The sequence below is a fragment of the Callospermophilus lateralis genome, chromosome 10, assembly GCF_048772815.1.
Source record: "Callospermophilus lateralis isolate mCalLat2 chromosome 10, mCalLat2.hap1, whole genome shotgun sequence".
NCBI lineage: Eukaryota > Metazoa > Chordata > Mammalia > Rodentia > Sciuridae > Callospermophilus > Callospermophilus lateralis.
Window position 1 is genome coordinate 94,861,423 of NC_135314.1, and position 26,589 is coordinate 94,888,011.

General features: G+C 33.7%; 1 protein-coding gene across 2 annotated transcripts; it reads right to left on the reverse strand.

The window, feature by feature from the left end:
- Positions 1–506: 506 nt before the first annotated feature.
- Positions 507–26,288, reverse strand: Sec62 (SEC62 preprotein translocation factor). 2 transcript variants are annotated; one of them, XM_076868156.1, is made up of 9 exons: positions 26,193–26,263; positions 19,028–19,136; positions 18,010–18,115; positions 11,652–11,856; positions 11,329–11,421; positions 7,899–7,959; positions 6,037–6,156; positions 1,655–2,092; positions 507–1,040 (listed from the first exon to the last, which is right to left on the reverse strand). In XM_076868156.1, exons 1-9 carry the CDS (start codon positions 26,226–26,228, stop codon positions 979–981), a joined length of 1,230 nt encoding a protein of 409 aa, XP_076724271.1. In that variant the 5' UTR covers positions 26,229–26,263; the 3' UTR covers positions 507–978. The 2 variants fall into 2 exon arrangements, with proteins under 2 accessions (XP_076724271.1, XP_076724270.1); XM_076868155.1 differs by having other exon boundaries at positions 507–2,092; positions 26,193–26,288.
- Between the last annotated feature and the right edge of the window lie 301 nt (positions 26,289–26,589).

Consider the following 26,589-nt stretch of genomic DNA (forward strand, 5'->3'; position numbering starts at 1 on the left):
TCAAATTTTATATATCCTTAATTGTGGAAATAAAGCAAAAGAGATCTGCAAATGTGAGGGGAAATACCCAGGCACTAAAATCAACAAACATTTGCTAAGAGAAAATTTGAAATGATTGCAGCCTTGACAGTATTGCATTAACATGGAAGAGCCACACTTCTAGCCACTTACAGGGAATACTATTAAAGAAGCAATCAAGCCATGTTTGATAGGATGTATCAATATACAGAAAAAGTATTTTTTTCATAATTATAAGAATTTAACATCTTTAGTCAAACACTTGGATGGGAAACAACCTAAAAAAATTCAAGACCTACTCCACTTATTTCAACAAAGCAAATTGCTCTGTGACTGAAGGAAAATAATTTAATATTCACTATCACTTTGAGAGTATAACTCCAAGGAATGATTATGCTCATAAGTAAACAAGGCTCTTCTATGATTTGAAACATAAAACCAAATTACAAAACTAGTTTGAAGCAATTAGAGTCCAATGGTTCTCTATGTTTTCTTTTATAGCCTTTATTTTAAATTGATATTTTAGAACAGTAAATTATCTTTCACAGCAGGGCCTCCTGGTCTGGTAATACAGTACCCCATTTCTGAATGTAAAGTTTTAAAATAAATCAAAATGAACATTAAGGCTTACAAACAGCTACTTTTAAGTCTGCTTTTATATTTAATAAGGATCAGTTTTTACTCATATTCAAATACATGGAATGTTGGCACAAAACTGAAGCTGCTGTAGAAAGATCACAGGTGTTCTGTGGGTTATCGAAACTTTCACTTCTCTAAAAACATACCCTTACATGGTCTTAATTTTACAAATTTAAGTGTTGAGAAATGTCTAAATAATAAGTAACAATTAAAATAAAATGTTTTATTCGTAAATTATATACAGAATACGCTTTACGTTACAAGGAGATGGGGAAGAAGGTAGGAGAGCCATCACCTTCCAACCAATGCTGTTCCTGTTCTCTACTGGAGATGACCATCTTTCTCTGAATCAAACGTACAAATCAGTTTGGATTTCCTAAGTTGGAAAAGGAGAATTTGCAGCTAAACTAGAAGTGCTGCTGCATTGTTATTAGTTGGCTTGTTTCCACGAAATGCTTTTGAACCCTGCTAATTCAGAATCTTAAGAAATTTCCTGGTATAATTTTATGATGAAAAACAAAAGCAAACTATCAAGAACAAAGTGTTACGCATTTCATTCTAAAGAAACTGTGAAATGGCTACATAACTCTGCATAATCTGAAACGTTGCAATTTCTTTATTCCTTCTAAAGTTATTTTGATTAGTCTAACAGTAAAAAGCCATACAACTATCAAAAATGCCCTTAATCTAAATGTCATTGTGGAAAATGCATCTTTGATAACTATCAAAATGAATGAGACCTACTTACTGTAAAATTATCAAATGGATAAACTTATTAATGGCTTTAGACTGTACCAATAGTAGTACCAATAGTCTATAAAATGAACTGAATAACTGCTTGGATGTCAAATACATTTCAGTAAATGGATATAAAGAATGCTACAAATAAGATGTGTACATTATGATGATCAGCCAACATAGAAAATCCAACCTCTTGCCCTTATTCAGTCCCCAAATTAGTCGAATTATGATTTTTCATGTGAAGATTTAGGTATCTCTCCATCATTGTCTTCTTCCTCCTCTTCTTCACAATCCCCATCTGTTTGCTGTTCCAGTTCCTCTTTTGTAATCATTTCAAAATCATTCCCATTTCCACTACTGTGTTGGGATCGGTCATCTTCTCTTCTGTCACTGTCTGTGTCTGAATGCCGTTCTCCACCTGAGCCTTCTGTTCCATGATTTCCTGGTCCTACTTTTCCTTCCTCATCTTCCTTTTTCTCACTGTCTGACTTTTCCTCACTGTCGGACTTCTGCTGTTTTTTGGTTTCAGATTTCTCATCTTTCTTTAAGTCTGCTTTTGGTCCTTTGTATTCATGTGTGTATAGAGGCCTGAAGGAGTCAATGAAGCCCACATCAGCAGTCAGATTTGGCAAGAACCAAAAGTGGTGCCTTCCTCCAGTTATGAGCCAGATGATGAGAAACAAAATGCAACGAGCTGTGGGGAGAAAAATTTCTTTGAACAATTCAAACACTGAATCAGGGAGCAGGGAATATTTGTTAATAAAACGCTGGGAAAACATTTAGTTTTATTTGCACATTTCATGCACCTTAATATGAGTATTTAAATCCTGACTAGTTAAGCATCTATCAAAACATTCTCATGGCAGAACATTCTGCTCTAAACTTAAGTGCACAATGCTGAAATGCCACTCCCAAAGAATTACTTTTATTTTTTCATCCGGATATTGTTCCATGGACATACATTTATGATTTATGTAATTTGTGATGTTATACTCTAAAAAACAGCAGTCAGTTGGAAGTTTAAGCATTCATGAGACCATTGTGTAAGAAATGAAAAAAAATGTGAGTAAGAAATGAAGTATATCCTAAGAAAAAAGGCCTTATAAAGGAAAAAGCAGGGCTGCATTATGACTTTTCTAAATCCTAGGTACTTTTGCCTTTGTAAGGCACTTCCTTTATAAAAAATAAACTAAAATTATATTTTACATATGTAATGGTACAAATGCAAACATAATACTGCAGTCTACTAATATATATAATCATATATATACACACTCTACCACTGGGCTATTTCTGATTTTAAAATAAATGAAAACATTTTTGAGGGTTGCACAAGGTATAGTAGATCCAAGGCATGCACTTACATGGCCTAAATGCTACTCTAAAAAATCAAGATAGGTCAACCCTAGATAAAGAATCCTAGCATCTATCTTCTAATCTATTTGTTTTACTAATTAGGTAAGTTATATAATTTTTGCTTATTTAAGGACCAATTCTCTCAATAGTAAGAAACAATATAATACTAATGAAAGCAAGGGAGTTTATGTATGTTTTATGACATTGCTCTTTTAGAACAATATATTATGACAAAGCTGAGATAATGAAATTTTACAAACTCTATTACTTCATGTAGTTTTCTATTAATTTACCAGTTATGTATGGCTCAGTGATTTTTCTTTTATAAAGACCATAATGATTATATAAATGTTATAGGCTAATCAATTGATACTTTTTTTTCCTTCATGACTATGTATCACTGTTTCATATAAAGCCTCAAAAAAGCTTGTCAATGCTTCTTCCATTATTTTGTTTTGGAAAAATAAAAAACAGTTATAGCTATGCCTTGATTTTTTAGAGTAGCATTTAAAAATAAACTACCTTATTTATAAAGTAGTATTTTATTTCCACAAGAATATAAATATGCAAAAAGAATGTTGTTAGAATCTTTGGTGGTCCAAACAGAAAAAGTAAATGTTTGAAATTATGACAAGAACAAGTTCCATGATAGATTAAGAGAGAAAATGAGTAACTTTTAAGGAGGCTGAACATTTTTTCTCCAAACACAATTATGATACTATGATAGGTTTTATAGGTTTATAAGACAGATGATTCATAATATGAAATCTTGTATCAAAACCTAAGAAAATTCAATATAGAAATGACACAACTGGGCATGGAAGAATTCTAACATGCTTTACAGTTTTTTCTCCATGTAGCATTAGATTACCAGGAGCAAAGGGAAGAATCACAGAAAAACTGTGACATGTACTGTCATACCATTTCTATACCAACAGTGACAAATTTTAGAAAAATGCCAAAAGTCTTATTTTAAATGGTGAATTAACAAAGCATATTCAAAGTAACAACAAATATAATTGAAAACAATATATAATACTTCATAGAATATCAAAGTAATATCCATTTTATAAATGACTACAGATCAATACTATTTAGAGCTGCATTTTCTAACAGAATCAACATGTTGGTTTTGTTTCCTACTTGAATTTGCAAGGCTATCTGCTCCATATTTAAATCCACACCAACTTACTCTAGTTACCTACTTCATAGGCTTAGATATTATTTCTTGGTCTACAATTGTATTACCTGCAAAAGCAGTAGTAGATTTTCTCAAGGTGAATAAGAGGAAAGAAAAATGAAAGGTGTGTGGAGAAGGCCTCACTCAAGCACATCACAGAGGAAAAAAGGAGGCATATAATCATGACAAATTAAAGAGAGAGAGGCTGGGGTTGTGGCTCAGCATAGAGCGCTCACCTAGCACATGCAAGGCCCTGGGTTTGATCCTCAGCACCACATAAAAATAAATAAAGATATGTGTCCGACTAAAAAATAAATATTAAAAAAAAAATTAAAGAAAGATACTGGATGAGCTTCTGGGTTCATGGGTGTGCCACCAACCCAGGACATCTTGATGACTAGGATGAAGGGATGTGCAAAGGGAAACTGCTTAGCTATAGTAGTAATGCTTTATAAAAATGAAAACTTTTTTTATAGACTCTTACATGCACCCAGTTAAGATAATCTTGGTCCAATTCTGTCCTCTTAACAACAGATATTAGGTAAATAATGTGAGTGTTATTTTTTCTTCTATAAAGAAGTGCTTTTAGGGCTTGGTGGAAAAGCTGATTTGTCATTTGGGAAAAATAATCAGAAATTCATATCATAAGGAATTCAATGTAAACCACTTTAGATAAGCTGAGAAAAATTCATTTACCTTTCCCAAAGTAAAAACTGCTCAGCCTACAAGGAAAAATCTTCAAAGACTAGGATTAAAAGTAACATTTGTTGCTTCCCCCCCCTCCAGATTAAATAACATGCCCCTTGTAGAAAAATACAAGTTTAAGTAAGAAAATGAAAATCATAACTATCATACCTTCCCTGGTATTTTGAGTATTAATGTTAAAAATGTTAATGTTAAAAAGAAGAAAGCTTCCCAATTAAATGAGCAAAAAAATACCTCATTATCTTATTATACTATTTACTAGCGATAAAAATTTATTAATCCTTTTTTTTTTTATTCTCTTTTTCAAAGGATGAAAGAATGTTTATGTTCTCTACTCCCTAATATTCAGGTCCTTTTATCAACTGATAAGATTAGATGGTGGGCTACGGTTCTGGTTCAGACGTGGAGTGCTTGCTTAGTAATGTGCAAGGCACTGGGTTAGATCCTCAGCACTACATAAAAATGAATAAATAAAGGTATAAAAAATGTTGTATCTGATTAAAAAAAAAGAGTAGATGGGAATCTTTGATTTTTTGTCTGCCTTGTCAGTTTATTGCCTGCTCTTAATTTTGTCTTTTTGATGTGAAAAGGGTTTTTAAATTTTTATGTGATCTAAATCTATTAGCCCTTTTGATCATCTTCTTGGCTACAGAAGACACCAATTTATTTATGTTTTCCTGTTTGATGTTTATAACATTTAATTCCTCAATGTATCTAAAATTTATTTTGGTACCTGAGTAGAAATTACCGATTTCCCCCAAAGTGGCAAATCATTTGTTCAGAACAAATAAAACCTAATCTTTACCATATATAGCCTGGCCATAGCAGAATTCTAATATGCTTTATTGAATAAAAAGCACAGAATTTAAATATTTAATATAAGCTCCATTGGCCTTATTGAAATATCAAAGTGTTTTACTGAATAATAAATTACTGCAAAAATAATAAATTCTTGCTATAGTTAATCTTTAAAGCAAACCCTTTTCAGATTAAAATATAATAATGTATTATTTATTTCAACATAACTAAAAGGATAAACTTAAAATGTTTCACCATGAAGAATGATAAGGTAAGCAAAGTGATATATATGTTAATTAGCTTGATTTAATCATTAAAACACCACATTGTATCTCATGGTATAATCATGATTTGTCAATCAAATGTAATATTAATCAAAAAATTAAAAATTAAAAAAATCCAGTAATCCTTTCTTCAGATTAGACCCAAACTATCAAGTCTAAGCCATGTTTTGGGATTTAACCCAGGGAGTAGAATCATGTAACTCTTGACATACCTATGTTAATTTTGCTATTAAGTTTTACTAAAGTTCCAGATTATAGTTCCAACTGCTCAATACCTACCTTACTGAGGTTAGTTTTACTACTAGTAATACTTACCAACAGCAAGTAGAAGAATGCTGGCTACAAAACAGCCTGCGCCCACACTGAGGTAATAAACACCTACTCTCATTTCTGCTGGCCAAAGAGGGAAGAGTGTGGCTGCTATAACTGCAATCACTAGAACAAGAAATGACAAAGTTACATAGATAACTTTTAGAATAAAAATTTAAATGACTTGGTTGTAACAATAGAGAACACATTCTTTGGGGGAAAAGCTAAGAACAAAAAATAACACCCCAACAAACCAAAAATAAATAAATAAATAAAATTCTAAAGACCCTATCATAGAGATTGTGATTCTGGGGTGGAGCTCTGATATTCACAGACTCAAAAAGCTCACCAGGTGATTCTGCTACAGACTGCCTTTTTAAAATCGGGCGTACTGTATAGAATTATCTCCAGTATTAGTAGGTCTTTAGAACAGTATTCAAATTCTAGCTCTATCATTTATAAGCTAAGTAACACATAGCAAGTTACTTAATCCTTTTCAGGCTAAGTTACTTTAGAGTTAATCAGTGCTGTTTTAAGGATGAGATGATATACTGTCTGTAAAATATTTAGCAAAATGACTACTACATTAGTTACTACCAATAGCTATTAGCTATTTGGATTTAACAGTTTCTACTCTTATCATAAGAGTTGTTTTGAATGAGGTCCTATGATATCATATTCACCAAGATTATTTTAATTAATATCTATTTTTCTATTTGTTTTATCATTCTTCCCTACCCACTCCTACCCTGAACTTAGAGAAATATACTCATGTTTAAAAAAACAAATCAGAAGGTATAGTGAAAACTACATCTTCATTTAATTCTTGTTCTACTCCATATCTGAATAAATATTATTCTTCTGCAATTTCTTTTAAAATTAGATATATATTAGATATATTCCAGATATTTTTCTTTCTTGTTTTTTGGATACTGGGGATTGAATCCTGGGGTACTTAACTACTGAGCCACACCTCTAGCCCTTTTCTATATTTTTATTTAGCGACAGGGTCTCCCTGAGTTGCTTAAAGCCTCGCCAAGTTGCTGAGCCTAGCTTTGAACTGGCGATCCTCCTGTCTGAGCCTCCCAAGATCCTGGGATTATAGGTGCATGTCATCACACCTGGCTATTCTAGATATCTTTCAATCAGTGCATACTAATTCTTTAAAAGATACATGGTATTCTACTATACTGTAATTTATTTTACCCTTTTCCTATTAAAGAACTTGAATTCAGTTTGAACCTCTAACAGGGTGAATTCCTTTAAATGGAATTATTAGGCCAAAAGATATAGGCATTTAACATTTGAAAGATTATATGCTAGATTATGCTCTTAAATATAGTCTGAAGGATTTGGATTAAAATACACAACATGTAAATGCATATGCTTGTGCAACTACACGCATAAAATTGGATAAATTCCTACAAGTATAATTGAAGGGTTAGAGTATATGCATTTAAAATTTGAAAGATATGCCAAACTGACCTCCCTCTAAAATTAAAACAATGGATATACCTGTCAATTGTTGGAGAGACCTTCTAACTAAGACCTTCACTTATAATTCCTTTAATCACTGTTGCTTTATTTTGTATTTGAGCGTAATTAAGTATCATCCATGATTGGTTATTGTAATGCTTTATCTGTGCACTACCTTACCATTTTTCTACCAAGTTGTTAATCTCTTAAAGATCTTCATTTTAATATATTGCAAATATTTTCCTTAGTTTACTATTTATCTTCTGACTTTATTTAAAGTACTCACTTTGAAACAATAACTTTTATACTTAGAAATAATTTCCTTTGTGGTTCTGCATTTGTTTCCTAAATTTTAGATTATACTTTAATGCTACTTACATCCTGCTACTTACCAAGAATTAATCCCATGACAAATGTTTTAATGTGAACTGGGTCATAGATCCACACATAAACCTAGAAGAACCAAGAAACCTTAGTGCTTACAAGTTCTAAGGTCACAATGGAAAGTAGGTCTTTTTTTTTTTTTTTTTTTTGGTGATACTAGGGATTGGAACCCAAGGCCTTGTGCATGCTAGGTGAGTGTTTCACCACAGAACCACACCCCCATCCCTTTTTAAAAATTTTTGAGACTATCTTGCCAAGTTGCCCAGGCTGACCTCAAACATGTGATCCTCCCGCCTTAACCTCCTGACAAGTTGGATTACAAGTGTGCACCACTGCATCCACCATAAAGTTTATTTCTACATTTAAGGACCTCTAAGGCAGTCACCAACATCTTAATATATGAGGCTTACTTTCTAAGAAAAATTCCAAAGACTTTCCCCTCAATAATAATGGTTCCTTTGGCATTTATTCAGTTAGAAAATGATCATAAGAATGCTGCTTGTTTTGGACATACTTCCATGCATTCGATAATGTTTATGTGTGCAAATCACTGTTTATTCAAAATAAGGATCAGCAATTATCAATCCTTTTGTTCCTATGTAATAATGGATCTGTTTGGGCTAAGAACATAGTTAAGATTCCAGCCAGGTTTTACTACGATCCAACAGCTCTAAACTACATCCTTTTCTCTCATACTGACAACAAAGAACCACTATCATGCTTGGGGAACATAAAGATTCAGTGACTCCCTGCAATAATTTCCCTGTCCACTCCTTCAAGGAGGGTTTTTAGCCCACACGAAGAGAACCACTGTTTTAAAGCTTGATGTACTTTTAGCAGGCAATTTTATACAACAGAACATCATTCAGATTGGAGATATGTTCAATCATCATCCATAACTCTTAGTTTTATTATTTCTTAATTTCTACAAATAACAGAAGTCTTTCATTTCCTATTTGACCAGAACTCTTTCTGTCCTTCCAACTTGGTTCTTCTATTTCTAACACCTGGGGTTCTACTTCAATCCCTACTTTTATTCTTTACAATCTCCCTGGAAATAAGTCCATAGACATTACTTCTGCTACTTACCATTCTAAATATATTAAGAAAAAAAGACATTTCCTACTTTTACAAATTGTGGAATACATGGTGGTTTCTAAGAATAAAATCTAGTCTTTTCAGGATGGCAAGCACCCATGCTTTTGCTCAGTTCGCTTCCTTCCCTAACAGACAAATTCTTCCTGGTTTACTTGGCAATCTGCCTGTCAGCCTTGAAGGCTCAGCTGTGTCCAGGGTCTTTAAACCCTACTTGTCCTTTCTAATTAGTTTTTGAATAACAATTCCTAATTGTTAATCTTACACCATTAATGCTTACCATTCAACAAAGTAACAGGTTTAAATGCTTCTGTGTTTGATAGATTGCTAAGTGCTTCTGTGTAAAGAATTTCATTGTACTTACCATGCTATTCCCAGCACCTATAAAAATAGCTGGCATATAGCTAATGCTCAATGCTTAACTGATGGTACTAGTGCACTTCTATTACAAGGGTTCTTAACCAAACTTTTGTCTCTCTCTCTTTTTTTTTTTTTGTACATGTATTAAACCCAGGGCCTCTCACATGGTAGACATCAACCAAGGTTCTTAACCATTAAAATTACCATATTTGAATGCAGATGCATACCCATGGCCCCCTCACCTTCCGTTTAAGAAATTTAAGATTCTCATGCAAATATGTTTGTGAAAAGCCTAGACAGAACACATGTTTTTTTAAAAAAATATTTATTTCTTAGTTTTAGGTGGACACAATATCTTCATTTTACATTTATGTGGTGCTGAGGATCGAACCCAGTGCCTTGTGCATGCTAGGCAAGCACTCTATCACTGAGCCACAAGCCCAGCCCCCAGAACACATATTTTTTAAAAAGCTTCCCCAGAATTTCAAACACATAGTCCTAGAAGCCAGTATTTTATATACACTACTTAATGTTTTAGTAAGAAAGAATATGCCCTGAAATTCACAATAGCCCAATTGTATATAACTAATGTTTTTGTATTGGTTAAGTAACTACATTAACCAATGTAATCTTCCTAGAAGGTTGCCACCACACAAATTTACAATTATAAAAGATACAATAAAAGCTAGCTCCTTGAGCAAAGCATCAAATAATGTTGAAATTTTAGGTCCCTTAAGTGATGTGTATAAGAGACAGAGATCAGTCGATGTCCCCCATTAACTACTCTGTTCTTTTTTTCTTTGATAATAATGAAAATTGCAATTTTAGCTGGGCAAAGGATCATTCAGCATAAAAAGTGCATATCTAAGAGTTTATTTCAGGTAAGTATAACCATGTGACTAGATTCTAGTCAGTGGAATTCAAGCAGAAATGAAATTGCCAGCTTCCTGGACAGTGTCCTTAAGAGGCCTTCTTAAATAGAAGCATGGTTTTTCACTCTTTTCCTCTTTTGGATATAGATATCCAGGTTAGCAATCATTTTGGACCATGAGGCAATCTTCAAAGGTGAAAACAAAGGAACTTAGGTCCACTATGGAGCTGCCCTATCTCTCTAGATTACACTGATGAGAAACAAATAAGCAACTATTTTGTATTAAGCCATTATTTCTTTAGGTTTCCTCTTATTCACATGAATTTTTTTTTTAATGTATCTAAATTCAGAGAAACTGATTCTAAATAGCTTTTATATACTTAGGTGCATGATTAGATTTATCTAATTATTTCTTTTCTTCATGAAGGCATCAAAAATTTTACTAAAAATTTCCATGAAAAACTGGATTATGCTAAGCGAAGCTAGCCAATCCTTAAAAAACAAATGCCAAATGTCTTCTTTGATATAAAGAGAGCAACTAAGAACAGAACAGGAAGGATGAGCATGAGGAAAAGACTAACATTAAACAAAGACGAGAGGGGGGAGAGAAAGGGAGAGAGAAGGGAAAGCATATGGAAAAAGTAGGAGACCTTCAATGTTACACAATATTATAAGAGGTTGTGAGGGGAAAGGAGGAGGGATAAAAGGGAGAGAATTAAACAACAGCAGAGGAGGTAGAGAGGGAAGATGGGAGGGGAGGGGAGGGGAGGGGGGATAATAGGGGATAGGAATGGTAGCAGAACACAACAGTCACTAATATGCCATTATGTAAAAATGTGAGTGTGTAACCGATGTGATTCTGCGGTTTGTATTTGGGGAGAAATGGGAATTCATAAATCGAGTCAAATGTATGAAAGATGATATATCATGAGCTCTGTAATGTTTTGAATAATCAATAAAAAAAAACAAAACAAAAAAAAATACTTCATCAATATTTCCCTGGAATGACCTGTGCATAGGTATAGTTTAACACTTAAATAAATACAGGAAATGAGAAAAAAAAAAAAAAAAAAGAAAAACTGGATTTCTAAGCACAGGCTATATACTCTTACCTCATTTCCATCCAGAAAAACTTGATCATCATGTGGCTCAAGTTTGAATTTTTTCTTCGTTTCCTTCTTTTTGGGAGTTCCTGGAGTTTCCTCCTATGAAAACCACAGGTGAATAATAGAAATAAACACTTACTATCAAGGAAATGCAATATAACATTAATATAGTCATAATTTTTTTCACTTTTAACACCAAAAATTCTTAACTATGATATTTATAAATAATCCCAATATAATCATCTCAAATGGGTGCTGATATTTTAAATATGCTTATATCCCAGTAGATCAAATACACATCATTTTTACTTAATTTTAGTTTAATTTACTTTTTTGGGTTCTTCCTTTTCACCATCTTTTTTTTTCTCTTTTTCCTTTTTTGTTTTTTCTTCCTTTATATTTTCTTTCTTATTCTTTTTGTCCTCTTCTTTTCCACTTTCAGCTTTTCCTTTATCTTTTTCTTTTTTTATGTCTTTATCATACTTCATTTTCATTACTTTTAGAGCACGGTGGAAAAACTGCTTCTTTAAAAGCCTTAGGGGAAAAAAAGTATAACATTATATTCCCAATCTATTATACATAGACTAAAAAGCAAAAAAAGATCAAGATCCAAATAAAATGAGCAAAGAAAGACATAAATTGGTAACCCATAAATTACAACTAGTAAGCCCATGGAAATATACTGAACTACACCAACAGTCAAAAAACCTTTTATAGGTCAATTAGATTATATGAAAGTTGTCAAAACTCAATGTTATTCAATATAATTTTCACTTTTAACTATTTAATTTAGATATCAAAGAGATTATAGGTTTGTAATTACTGATATAAAATTTATCTCTAGGTCTTTTAAGAGTAAGCAAGACTAGCCTCATTTAATGTTAAGTCTCAATGCCAGAAATGATAATGAGGAAAACAGTGTAAAAATGTTAACAGATTAAAAGTGTGTCATGCTAAGTATGGTGGCACACACCTGTAATCCCAGCAACTTGGAAGGCTAAGGCACAAGGATTGAAAAGTTCAAGGCCAGCCTGGGCAACTTAGTGAGACACTCTCTCAAAATAAAAAATAAAAAGGGCTAAGAATAATATAGTTCAGTGGTAGAGTAACCCTCCCCCTGACTCCCAGTTTAGTCCTTAGTACAGCAAAAGAAGAGAAAAAAAGTGTGTCCATGATTTGATTAATTCTATTCATATCTCTTCCCCATTTTTCTGGGTGTCGTTTTTTTTTTTCTCCATGGACTTCACTATTCAGGCTGGTGTTATGATGAGATATTTTCAATTAAGTAATGAATAATTAAATACAGTAAGATGAGATTTCTGGACTCTGATAAGGATTATCACAAGATCAATTTGAAAAATATATTTGGCAAAATATTATGTATTCTTGCTTTTTTTTTTTTTTTAAGAGAGAGTGAGAGAAGAGAGAGAGAGAATTTTTTTTTTTTTAATATTTATTTTTTAGTTATCGGCGGACACAACATCTTTGTTTGTACGTGGTGCTGAGAATCGAACCCGGGCCGCATGCATGCCAGGCGAGCACGCTACCACTTGAGCCACATCCCCAGCCCATCTTGCTTTTGTTAACTTCTCTCTATACACACTGTTCTTTCTTCTTTTTAGTAGTTTTTTTTTTTTTTTTTACATTCTCACCTCTGGACCTTTACACTGGCTGATCTTTTCATCTGGAATGTTTTCCCCCTAAATAAACATGTCTTTTTGTTTTACTGCCTTACTTTCTTCAAGTTTTTTCAAGTTTTCCCTTAACCTTAGTTGACCGTGTATAAACCACAAGCCCACCCTATCCTCTCTTCTGTTTCCTGTTATCCTATCCTTAGCATCTGTCGTCTTACTATATAATTTGTTACAACTGTTTGCTCTTTCACTAACTGTAAACTCTTCATGAGATCTTTGTTTTATTCATTTTTATGATAAGTTTAGAAGCTCAGCTGATCCCAATTTAAATCAACTTTGCGGTTGACAGTTCCTTTCTAACCTTATAATCCTACCAAGAAACTGGGTTACCCTTCATTTTATCATTTATAAGCAACTTTTTCAAATCTTATGTTCAAGCTTCTAGGTTCCTTATCTTTTTCTTCACTACTGCCTTGATAATGTACAACTACCACAACACAATCTAGAAGCAAGGTCTCACTAGTACTACCTGTACCCGCTAATCTACCTTTCTATTTACACCTCACTGGTGCCTGCTCTAGAACATCATGTCATTTGTGAAATAGATCTTCCTGTCCAGATGACCACTTCTTTCTGGTCACTGTGTTATGCCCACTGGAGCACTTATATTTCACCTGCCTGGCTGGGCTTCCATTTGTAGCACATTAGGTCCAATCCATAATCATTACCATAAAGTTTACTTTTAGGTTTCCTCATCTGCCTATTCTATTTGTTCAGAAAATCTATTTAGCATATAATTTTGTAAATGTTACCATTAATAATTGCTATGCATATATATGTATATGTATACATATACATGTAAATAAAATTAAGAGAATTAATGATTGGCTACTTATAAACAGTAAGTGGTATATAATAGTAGTGGGGTGTTTGAATATAAAGGGGTAATTTATATTTTTTACTTCAGAATGTCTTGACAAATTTATAATGAACATATATTTTTTCTGTTTGTGCCTTTATGTGATTTCCTAGAAGAAACATTTATTATCATTTAATCTGAAAATGAAATCTTTTCATGTAATGTTAATTTAAAAAACCAGCATTTTATATTATAGTTCATATTACAGATGTCCACATAATAAATGTCCACATATTGAGAGTACATGTATACACATATAGATACTTTAAATGTATACTCTCAAATGGTAATGTGGTTAACTACAAAACAACATTATCAATAATTTAGGTTTTCTTCTGTATCGTTTTCTTTATCTTCAGTTTCTGAAATTTATATCAGTGGAAAAAACTCTTAATAAAGAAATAAATAATTTAAGAAATAAACCATTGAACTTTAGTAAGAGGGAAAAAACCTTTTCCCCATGAGCAGATACAGAAGGGCATAGGACAAGTAGGACCGTCTGCTTCTTCTGTCACTTTTCACTCTTCCTGCAAGGTTATCCCCACCCATGAAAGAAGAGTAGATTATTAACTTCCAATCAAATCATGTTGAAAATAATTTCACATTGAGTTAGGTTCAAATATCATCTTTACCACCTGACTAGCTAAATGACAGGTAAGTAACTTAACTTCACTTGATTTCTAAAATGACATACCTATCTCATAGGGGTTTTTAGGATTGAGAACTTGTAACTGTTGAACATAGTGTCTGGTATACATAGAGTCAATAAATGTTATCATTATTGCTATGGCAAAATCTTCAACTGCAATTACTAGTTATGGGATACATATACATTTGGTTTCAAAGATCATTATAGCACTACTCCATTTTGTACTAAGTACAATCACTGACTTATTCATTTATGGGTCTTTAGAGGATGTCTATTTTAATTCATTCTATGCTTAAAAATGTGAGATTAACATTATTTAACTTTTGTAATAAAATCAAAGCCTCTACTTAATTGGCTTTACATATGAGATACAGAACAAATCATGAGCCCAAAGAAATATCTGTCTTGATATTTTTCACAGAACTACTTATACTTTCTTATCTCAATATATCCTATGCCCTCTCCTGGGAATAAATACCCCTTTTCTCTTTTTTGTTGGGTAACTGCCTATTTATGTTTCAAATTTTGATTAAAGCATTTTCTCTGTGAAATCATTCTTGACAGTTTCATCAGCTATTATTATTAATTATAAATCTGTCCCAACAGATTAGAATTCTGTTTTCTGAGATAGGAAGCAAGTCACAGTAATTGTATTCCAGGGGCTTGCTTTACAATAGATATTTGATAAATACATGGTTGAGTAAATAAATGGTTTAAAAGCAGCTTGTAAAAAGTTTTAAAATTACTTCTGTATTTTTTCTCACTTCTTAAGCATTTTTTTTTCAGATTTAACATATATTTATTTAACGCCTGGCATGTATTAGGTATTTTCACCTATGTATCAATGGTGAATTTTAATTACATGTCCCATTGTGCCAACTGCTATGGAGAAACGATCCTACAACCGTTTTCAGATTTAGATGCAAGAGATTAAAACACTAACACATATACTAGAATTCTAAAATGGTTAAGGGCCAAACTGGATGATACTAACTTGAAAAGTCAGTATAACTTTAGAAACAAAGGTTAATGTGAACCGGAGGACCTGGGGAATACTACATGGTAGAAGTAGGACTTGAGAGATGTGTTCGTAATATTGACAGGCAGATTGGACAGAGGAAAGAGAACTACTGAAGGAAAGTGGCAGGTTAGGATCACAGAAAGAACAGAAGAGAGAAAGAGTGTGACTCACTTGCACAAGAGTGAGGAGGACATTACTAGACTGCAGGTCAGTGATGCAAAATTTCATTGACACCTAGTTTGAACTAGTTTGCTAGTTTGAAGAGTTCATGTGTGCAGTAGGCCACAAAATGTACAGATTGTACTAGAAAAGATCTTTTTTTTTTTACTATTCCACATTTTCCTGTTTTGTGTCTTTCCTCACACTTCAAGTGAAACTAGACAAGAATCTTACTGTGGTTTTCTCTATGGCTGAGCAGGAACCCATAAGGACTGGCCATCCAATCCTCAATAGTTATATTAGAAATGGCTTCTCTCCTTTATTTTAATGAAAAAAGGACAGACACAACATAAATGGGAATAACATATAAAATGAAAAGTGAGAACACTTTTTTTTCTATGACATTCTCTGAACCTAGGTCTTTGGAGCTTTTAAAAGCTTTTAAAATGGTTCCATAGCTCCTACAAGCCCAAATAGATATGGGCCATACTGGCTGCTCTCCTCAGAGAAATAGTCTCAGAGATTTAATATCCAAAAAAATTAGTATTGGCAAGTGACTCAATTGTAATCTTTGCTCCCTTAAAAGAACCATCATCTTGTTGGAGGAGATAATCATAGTGCAGTGGTTGAGAGCATGGACTTTGAAGCCAGAATACTGTACTTAGAACCTTAAGTCTTACCAGCTTTGTGACCTTGGGCAAGGTTCTTAAATTCTTCATGCCTCAGTTGCTGCATTTATAATTTTTACACCATATGTAAAAAAAAAAAATTATTTTGAAGTGGCAGGGAGTTTGTATTTTGGAGCTAATTCTAATTAGACAAACTGCTGTAAGGAACAAGTAAATATCAACTGCACCACTGTTAGGGTATCCCCACCCAACAATGAAACGTACTGTTTCTGAAATGCCTATTAGTGATCTCTCGTCTTTGACAACTAAGAATTTTAAGGAATATTTGATCCCAGTGGATCAGGACGCTGAGGTAGGAGGACTCTAAGTTCAAAGCAAGCCTGAGTAACTTAGTGAGGCCGTAAGCAACTCAGTGAGACCCTGCCTCTAACTAAAAAAAAAAAAGGCTGGGAATGTGGCTCAGTGGTAAAGTGCCCTTGGATTCAATCCCTGGTGCCAAAAAAATAAAAAAATAAAAAACAACAAAAAAAGATAAATATTTGATAATTATTTAATACAACAGCTTAAGAAACCAGGATGTGTGCCGGGTGCAGTGGCGCACGCCTGTAATCCCAGCGGCTCGGGAGGCTGAGGCAGGAGGATCATGAGTTCAAAGCCAGCCTCAGAAATGGTGAGGCTCTAAACAGCTCAGTGAGACCCTGTCTCTAAATAAAATACAAAATAGGGCTGGGGATGTGGCTCAGTGGTTGAGTGCCCCCAAGTTCAATCTCTGGTACCCAAAAAAAAAAAAAAAAAAAAAAAAGAAAAAGAAAGAAACCAAGCTGTGAAACAGTGGGTTTTAAGAGGATTCTCAGATGGCTAATATCTTAAGTGTTAGTAAACCCAATATTAATACCATATCTCAGCATTTTTTTTTTTTAAAGTGGGATGGAACCATTATATGCAGCTTTTTTCTTTTTCTAAAAATTGTGCTGGTGTCATTTAGAAATCATTTATTATTAATCTTTGGTGCAAGATTAGGATGCATGGAATATTTGTGAATACACATTAACGCACTGTGAAGATTATGTGGGGAAATGCTATGTATCCCTCCCTACGAACATGAAAAATAATCTAAAATCTCCAATTCTCAGATTATAAATATCAGTGTCATGAAAACAAAATTCAGTCAACATCTACTATTGAATATACTTAGTAAGTATTAATAAGTAAATCCATGGAGTGTCTGCAAAGAAAAAATATATAATGTGAAAAATATGTCTATGTTACCAAATTGTACTGCATCCTAAATTCTCAAAGACAGGAAAGGTAGATGTAGTTGCCTTGATTTTCAAGGAATACTACATTAGTAATCATTAAAAACAGGGAAGGATATCTGGCTTATGGTTCTGGGCACAGACACTAAGAAACCAAGGATAACAAAGATATAGGAATCCCTGCAAAAGTTTTAGAAAAACACTCCCAACCATTTGCTCTAAAAGAGAAAGAGCTTGTTCACTATAGACTTTGGCATGTGATATATTGCTGACCCTTTAGTTTAGTGGGCCTGGCAATAGAGTAAAAGAGCTACCGTTAATGATAAAAAATAAGTAAAGAGCTTTAATACTATGGTGAAACTTAAAAATTATTTTGTTATACAAAGAAATAAATTTTGTTGTGCTAAGAAATAATACTACCTGTTGCAGTAATCAACCACAGACTCCCTTGTTGTAAATAAAGCTTCCTCTCCTTTCTTGGCCTTTGCCCACTTGGAATCCAAAAGGCAATCCACTGCTTTTGAAGCTAAAGAAGAAATTTATTATTTTAAATTTAGTATTCATGGGAACTTATGTCTACATAAACAATATTTCATAAGGCAAATTTCAACAGTCTGACACAGAAAATAAAACCTAGCACAATGTAAAATTAAGTATAATATGACCATCATAACAGTTCCTTAAAACCTCAATTTATGAAATATATTGATAAGCATCTTTTAAAGTAACGTTGTGAAATAAATGGCTCTCAGAAATACTATTTAAAACAAGGTAAATTAATAGGGAAATGTTTATGACAAAAATTTGCAAAATACTTGTATGCAACTATCACTCTTATCAAATACATGATAAACAAACTCAAACACCTTCCTCTTTCTCCACACAGTAATAAAAATTCTCATCAAATTTTACTGTAACCCACTGAAGAATAACTCTGTAAACAATCAACTACTGTCAGTAGAAATAGCTAAATGTTAGATTTAAAGTGATCAGTATGTCTATTTTTAAAAAACTCTGAATATCAAAATCATTAATATTACTAAAGAAAGAGAAGATACAGAATTTCTTCTCTATAATGGCAACTCAATTTTAATTGATAAAAAAGGCAACACAACCACTATTTATAAGCTATGGGCCCTATTATACACTACAAGAGTTTATAACAAGGTTGTATGGATAATATGAAGAATCAAAGCTCCTAGTTAGTTCCAAGAACACATACTATCAAGATAAAAGTTAACACTTCAGAATACTAAAAGTAAATCCTATTTTTAAAATTTCCAACAAATGCAATTAAAAAGAATAGGATAATTAATTGTCATATATTAATAACCAACTTTCAATTAACACGCTTGGCAAGTACTTCTAAAACTTCTACAAAATCCAAATTTAGGTAACTTCATATGATATGTACACTAATATTGTTTTATAATCCTACCAATAAAATAATCAACACGGTGACCCATCATATTGGTGGATTTTGTTGGACAGTTGAATCGAAGATACTTGGCTACAGCCTTCTCTTCTTTAGATGGTTCACCAACTTCCTGCAACGTAAGAATATTAATTTAATGTAATGATTTACTTGAGAAATTTATGCTCTGAAGAATAATTTACAGATCTGTTCTGTAAATCTTTTCAAATGAACTACAGCCCTTGCTTCACGCAATCTCTGGAGCTTGGAAATGCACAAAAAGAGAAAAATAGAGATTTTTAAACTATATATTTTTCAAATACAAATAGACAAGGGCCAGACCTGTCTGCATTTTTGGCCTCAACTCTGCTTTTTGGCATTTGAGTTGTTTTTCCAGTATGCTAACTACCAGTTCATCTTTTTAATAGTCACAAAACAATAATTTAAAAGATAAGATGTTGCCAATAGTGACTGCCCAAATGTCAAAGTATTATGAATTAAGTGTAAAATAGCTACAACCAAAGTATGTACCCTGAATAACATGTATAGCCGATTGGGACAGTTCTCAAAGTAACCAAGGATAGCTACCTCGATGAAGTAGCCTTAAGAACTCCTAAGATGCTGACAATTGGTATTCATTCCCTCCCCTTTCCTCTGTAGTTGCAGATACCAGGTATTGTCTGGGACTCCTTTCCTACCTTGCCTTCTTCTTTTCCTTAATAAAGATAAGGCAAAAATTAGAACTGCAGAAAACAGATATTACTATGTCATTTGAACATCTGGTTAATGAAAGCACACTCACAAAGTAGTTTTGAAAAAGCTTTAATTCTTCCCTGTTTTTTTCCATATCTCTCTCTAAATTTTCTATTATATACTCTGCCACTATCAGCTGTGAGTTATTTGTAGCAATAAAAATTAAAAGCTCAAATGACTCAACTGGAATAAAGACTACTATAAAAACAAAATACTCATGAAAAAAATTTTATTAAGATACGTACCCCCAAAACCCCAGAATCCTAAAAAATTGCAAATTCAATATTTTAACACTCAAAAAGTTCACTAACATCTACATAGTTCATGATTTGAGTCTTAGCTATAAAATACATTTCCTGACATAATAAAAGGTGAAATTCCTTATTAGAATTTTTAAAACCATTTTATGTTAATATATGTTGACATCACATGTTTAATGACAGTATTTAAATGTATAATATACAAGTGTAATAAACATGAGCTTCATCTATTAGTAAATATATATATTCATACAGCTGAAAAAATTACATAATAGTTGAAAATAATGATATATTAATGCCTTACAGAAACCAATTCTATTTTATAATCACGACTATACTCATTTTCCCCTCATCTGATACATCTGTTGTCAATTTGAAGATATATCTAATTGATAACTTGTTACTGGCATTAAAAATTGTGGGAGGAAAAATATGTACTTCTTGACTGCTTATCCTATGATCTTCAGATGCTACTGTTAATACCAAACATTTGTAAGGCATGACACCTTCTTTGGCACATAACCATCAAAATAAGCAACTGCTATTTTCCAAAAGGAGTAGAAGAAATATATTTTAGATGTACACAAAGTAAAAGTGAGATAAATGTGGTAGGAACAGTTAAAAAGGATTTCTTGAAAGAAGGCACTGAATTTTGAAAGATGAATGAGTTTGGGGTAAACTGAATGAAAAGTATAAACACGGTGGACTCTAGGAGAGACCAGTTATGAAGTTCTGGGAGATTAATATGTATAAGTAATTTTTATTTTATTCTGTAAGCAGCAGAAAGACCACTAGTAATTTTTGAATAGAAGAGAGTTAGAAAAATGTTTTAAATATTACTTTGGTGGTTCTGTGGGATGAATTTGAAAACAACAACAACAACAAACTCATAAAGCACAGAAACTAGTTAGAAGACTACTACAATATTCAAGTAAATGTGATGTGATGCCAGACCAAGAACGGGGGGGGGGGGGAAATGTAGATATCTGAAACATTACAAATATAAAATAAATAGGATTCAATTATAAAGAATGAATGAAAAGGTTAGTTAAGGTATGTAGATCAACAGAAATGATAGTTTTTCAATAACAGAAAGGAAACTGGGAAGAAGGTAATTCTGGAGAACAATAATGTCACTCTGACATGGTATGTCAATATTCACACTAACTCAATTAAAATACTTACTGATTACAGATAAATGTATTAATCTTCTGAGAGATAATCAAAGTAGTACATGTAAAAATTGGGTTAAATATCAGGATACATAAAAAGCTGAAAAGTTGATTCTATTATGCAATAGGGAATTTTGTATATAATGTATATTCAAAATTTTTAAATCTCATTTTAACAATTAACTTCAAGTTAGCCAACTTTTCCACAACTTCATACCCTCCCTGGAAAGATACTACTAAGAAACAATGACCAGAAGAGATTTAGAAAACATAGAATTTGGATAATCTCTCCTAACTGGACACAGAATTACTTGTCCATTGATATTTTCTTAAAGTATCAGTAACTTATAATTGTTATCCGTATTACAATATGGATTGCCTTTATGAAAACAATACAATTTGTTATCTCCTGGGGCTTTGAAGCCAGAAAGAAAGATACAGTGAGAACATGACTATGAGAAGTTGGTCATACAGGGGATCCTGTATGACAGCTTTATTCTGTTTCCCAGCTGCAGCCTAAAGAGGGTATAAAATAGTCTAACCTGCTTCTTGTTTATACATTGAACTATAGTATCTTCCCTGTGTTCCCTTTTGATATGAATAAAATATTAACATTTCAAGGTTTATAAAAAGAAATAAAGGCCTTTTAGGAAATTAGCACCCACTAATGAAAAGGAAACCAGCCCATCAACTCTGAAACAAAAGGAGAGAAATTTTTAGGCAAAAAATTAGAATGTGTTAGAATGAGGACATTAAGATCCAACAAGTTTAGGCTAGACTACCTTTCTTTGCACCCAAATACCAATGTGCTAATTGCTATAATCCACTTTTAAATTCAAAGTTTGGTTAAAACACTCTTATAAGATTGTTTAACAAAAACTATTTTTACTTTAGAACACATCAACAAATACTACAATGACATAGATTACCAATTTCATTATTTTAGCCAAATACTTAACATTTTTGAGGAAAAAAAAATTAGATCCAGAGTAGGTAAACATGGGTTTTTATCTTACAGAATTTCTGATACAGAAGAATTTAAAAACTATATCCAATAGAATGCCTTACTTGATCTGTCAATACTCAACTGAGCAAAAAGAAAAAGGTTCAAGTTTACAAACTGTAAATTTGTACACAAAGACACAAAAAAGACAGTATAAAATATTTGTGAAAATGCCAACAATAGGTTAACAAAATAAAATCTGAAAGCTGGAAGGGACCTAAGGTAAATCATTTGCTCAAAGTCACAAAGTTTTGTATATTGACTGTATTAGTATCCTTCTGTAACACCTCCAATTCACTTCTATTGTATTCTCTCTGTAACAACAGGTTTGTTAGGTAACTGCAAAACCCTCCATTAAACCTGTGTGGGGAGATTTCAGACTTAGGACTATCTTCCTGGGTTCCTTCTCTTTTCTTCAGAAGATCCTGAGAAGTAAGACCTGTAGTCTGGCTCTGTGGTCCAAAAGTTGCTATTTTCTTTCCTTTCCTGAAATTAAGCATAGCTTATGATATGTCAGGGGTTTAGTGCCAGGAAGACAGCTAAGTCCAACAAAAATAACTGACGGAGGTTATAAAAGTTCTAAGAACAAGTAAGCCATTTAAATGTCCCAAAACTCAACAAGATATACACATATGCAGAATACTGGATGATTTCCTTTAGCTGGGACAAGTCATATTAAGTCTTTTTGTTGTACAATTTGATATAAAGAATCAGGATTAAAGTATTTCTGAATAACTTTTATCAATGGTGAGGTAGAAAGAATATTCAATTGGGAATTAGAAGATCTGTCTAAAACTAGTTTTACTATCTTGATGAGCAATCCGGGTTATGCCACATAACCTCACTGGACATCAGTTTATCTGTAAAATGAGGGCAGGCAGTACACTCTAGGCCCATCATCTGTTTTTATATCAGACTAATTGGTGAAGAAGTTTCAAAAAATATTTTACTAGACTATTTTCAATTCTTAAATTTCATGACAACAGGATTCTAAATTAATGCTTCTAGTAAGCAGCACTGTTAAATCTGCATGAAGTTACTGTATTTCTTTAAAAACATACATAATTGCATTTCTTAAATAACTTAAAACTCTATTCAAAATTTTCATTAATTTGGATTGATATCACTCTTATTTGAGAATCTCCATCATTAAAATTTGTTCATCATGTCAATGAACATGTGGCTCACTTCAGATTTTCAGTGACGAGTACTTTCAGTCCTAGAAGGAAATGTGACAATAGTCTTCTTGCTTCCAACTTTGATGGGACACAAGAATCTGAAATTATGCTGCACTAGAAAAAGCAAATGAATTAGCTACTACTTTTTTTTTTTTAACCCTGAACTTATTTTATTGTTTATACCAAACATCCTCTCCCAAATTACAAATTATAATTCAAGGTTACTGAATCTACTTAACATAAAATCTTTTCTAGAAATGAATAATCATGAAACATCAAATAACAGGAAACAGGTGTTATTGTAGAATACTCTGCTTTGAAGTCCTACAAAATAATCTTTTCTTTAACTCTGAACTTTGTCATTAATTTGATCTTTTTATCTCAAGTGATATCAATAGCATAGAGTTTCTGACTCTCTGGTAAGGAAAAAAAAAGGGGGAGTCGACTAGGACAATGTATTTTTATAAATTTGTCAGAATTTTAATGACATAAAAGTACCACTCCAAGATCTTCCACAAATATTCTACACAGTTATTTAAAAAACTGTGATGAGAAAATAACGTATTTTCATTTTGCAGTATGCAAAACTAATTTTTAATAATCAGATCCTGAAATAAACAATAGAAAGTAAGTAGATACACTTTCTGTAACTCACAATCTAATGTTTATTTACTGAATAGATAGCTGTTAATCAATCTTCACCACATTGAAAAGTGTTTAACAAAAACCAAAATAATAATCCAACCTAAGTTCTTTATCCTAGGGGAGAATAAGAAGGAAGAGGTTGTGTACCAAGCACTTTTTATAACATTTATAACTTAGTAAGTACTTGATTTACCTACTATTTTCACAGCAACTGTATAAATCTAAGGTTTAAAACAATTTTTTAAAAGGTAAAAAATCCCTTACATATGCAGAAAATTGAGGTTAAAAAGTAACTTGCTCAAAATTACTCTAAAAATTGGTGGAGCTTCAGTACAAAGAGGCACAGTGGCAAACACTAAATTTCTGGGCCACTACCTCTATAGTACTATACTATATTCACCTACCTTTTTATCAGCAACTATTCAAAAAGTGAATTATATACCCTCCTGACAATATTAAGGTGCAGTTTAAACTGTAAAATAGTGTGTGTGTGTGTGTGTGTGTGTGCATATATTATAACTTCTCATTGTTCTGGTTATATGTTATGTAGAGTTACACCATGAAATCATATATGCACATAGGGTAATGATGTCTTATTCATTCTACTATCCTTCCACCCCCCATATCCACTTCTCTGTCTAATCCAAAGTACTTCTATTCTTCCATAGCACCCCCCCACACTCCTTATTGTGAATTAGCATCGCATATCAGAGAAAACATTCAGCCTTTGTTTCTTTGGGATTGGCTTATTTCTTCTAGAGTATGAATTCAAAACTCTTTGAATAGTTTGTAAATATAGCTTACAATCAGTGGGAATTCATGGGCACAAAACTTGTGTTGTCAAGTATAAGGAGTACAGTAAGTACAAATCTGACAACTTCCAATAAAAATTTTGGTAAAATGTTGTCTATATAAATCAGTAACACTAAATTTCAAAAGATCAGGAATAGTATGATTAGAAACTTCTAGTGATCTTAAGCCCTTGTCTTCACTCCTGTCTGAACTTGGAATTTGCCTCTTTTAATTCCCTTTGGTACCCTGTTCACAATTACTTTTATTTTTTTGCCAAACTGCAAACTTACTAGATCATTATCTTTTTTCAGAGTACTTGAAAGACCACTTTAAAAATTTTTAATTTAAACTTTAACTTGCTCAAAACACCTGTAAGAGGGCCAATAAGCTGATAAACAAAAGTGCAGAGAATATAAATAGGAAAGTCACTCTATTCGGGGAACAGAAAACAGTAAGTGTAACAATTGGAGATTAGTATAACTGACAACTTTACTACATGCTATCAATTTATGATGCTTTTGATTTCTCAGCATATGAACTGCTGAGACTAATAAACATCTTGAGTCCAAGATGCTCAACATATTTAATCCTCTTGACAAAGAACAACAGGGGGAAAATTGCTGGAAAGAAATGCACAGATGATATGCATGTGGAATGAGGGAGGGATGTTATGTAGGTTATGAGGATGACAAACTGGCATGTGAAAGGTTTCTGGGTGCCACCAGCTCATTGCAGCACCAGCGAGGTTGTGTTTGTTTACAACGTGTCGCCTGGAAGAAAGCCAGTAAGCTTCAAGTGGAACTATGAAGTTAAAATATTGAGGAAAAACGTAAACGCAACTGAACATCTGGATTAAGGGATCACAGCCTGCGCCCCTGGGGCATTTGACCAGGTCCAGGTCCTTCCCCCTCTTACCGTCTATGCGCACAAAGAACCTCTGCTTTAGGTCAGCCCTCCGCCTCCTTCTACCCCAATTACCGTGGCCTTAATTTCGGGATAGCTAAGGCGACAGGATGGGTGAAGGGAACGGAGGAGGGGCTCCGCTGGGGGGTGCGTCCCTGTCTGAGCTCCGGAGAAGGCTGACCTGCCAGCGCAGGCTTGGGCCGGCGCCGCCACAGGAACCCGAGGCCCTCAGCCGCGTCTCCGTGGCAGGATTCCCAGAGCGTAGCCTCCTTCCTTCCCCTGCTGCTCCACCACCACCTCGGTCTCCGCGGTAGCCAACACCGCCCCACTTCAGGCCCCTCACAACGACACAGCCTGAAGCGGGCTGCCTTGTGGCGGAACGCCACCCCTCCTCTCCCTCGCGCGCCTTTTCAGGAGGTCTTCCCCGCTTCCTCTACTTCCGAGCACGCTGAAGCCCCCTACCCCTGGACTGGGCTTTGCTACCTGGATCCGCTTCTTGTGTCGCCTGCGTTCCGCCATGTTGGCCGCTCCGCCCGGTTCCTTCTGACGTGGAACGAGGAGGGGGGCGGTGGAAATCTCGCGAGAACGCGTCCCGTGGTCCGTTATGTAACCCGCCGGCAGGCCCCGGGAGAGAGGGAGGTCGGCTGCCCCAAGGGCCTGAGGTCCTTGGTGGCGGCTTCTCTTCCCTCCTCTCCTGTTGTTGTGGGAACTGGAGAATTCGCCAGAACCCGGAGGAAGTCAAGAAGTGAATCAGAGAATAGGAAGGCTGGGAAGAGAGTTCCGTTCTCGAACTTGACTGAGATCTGAACTACCTGGGAAGCTACTAAAATGCAGATTCCCGGGCCCCGCCCCCTCAGAGTCAGGCTCAGTATATTTGGGG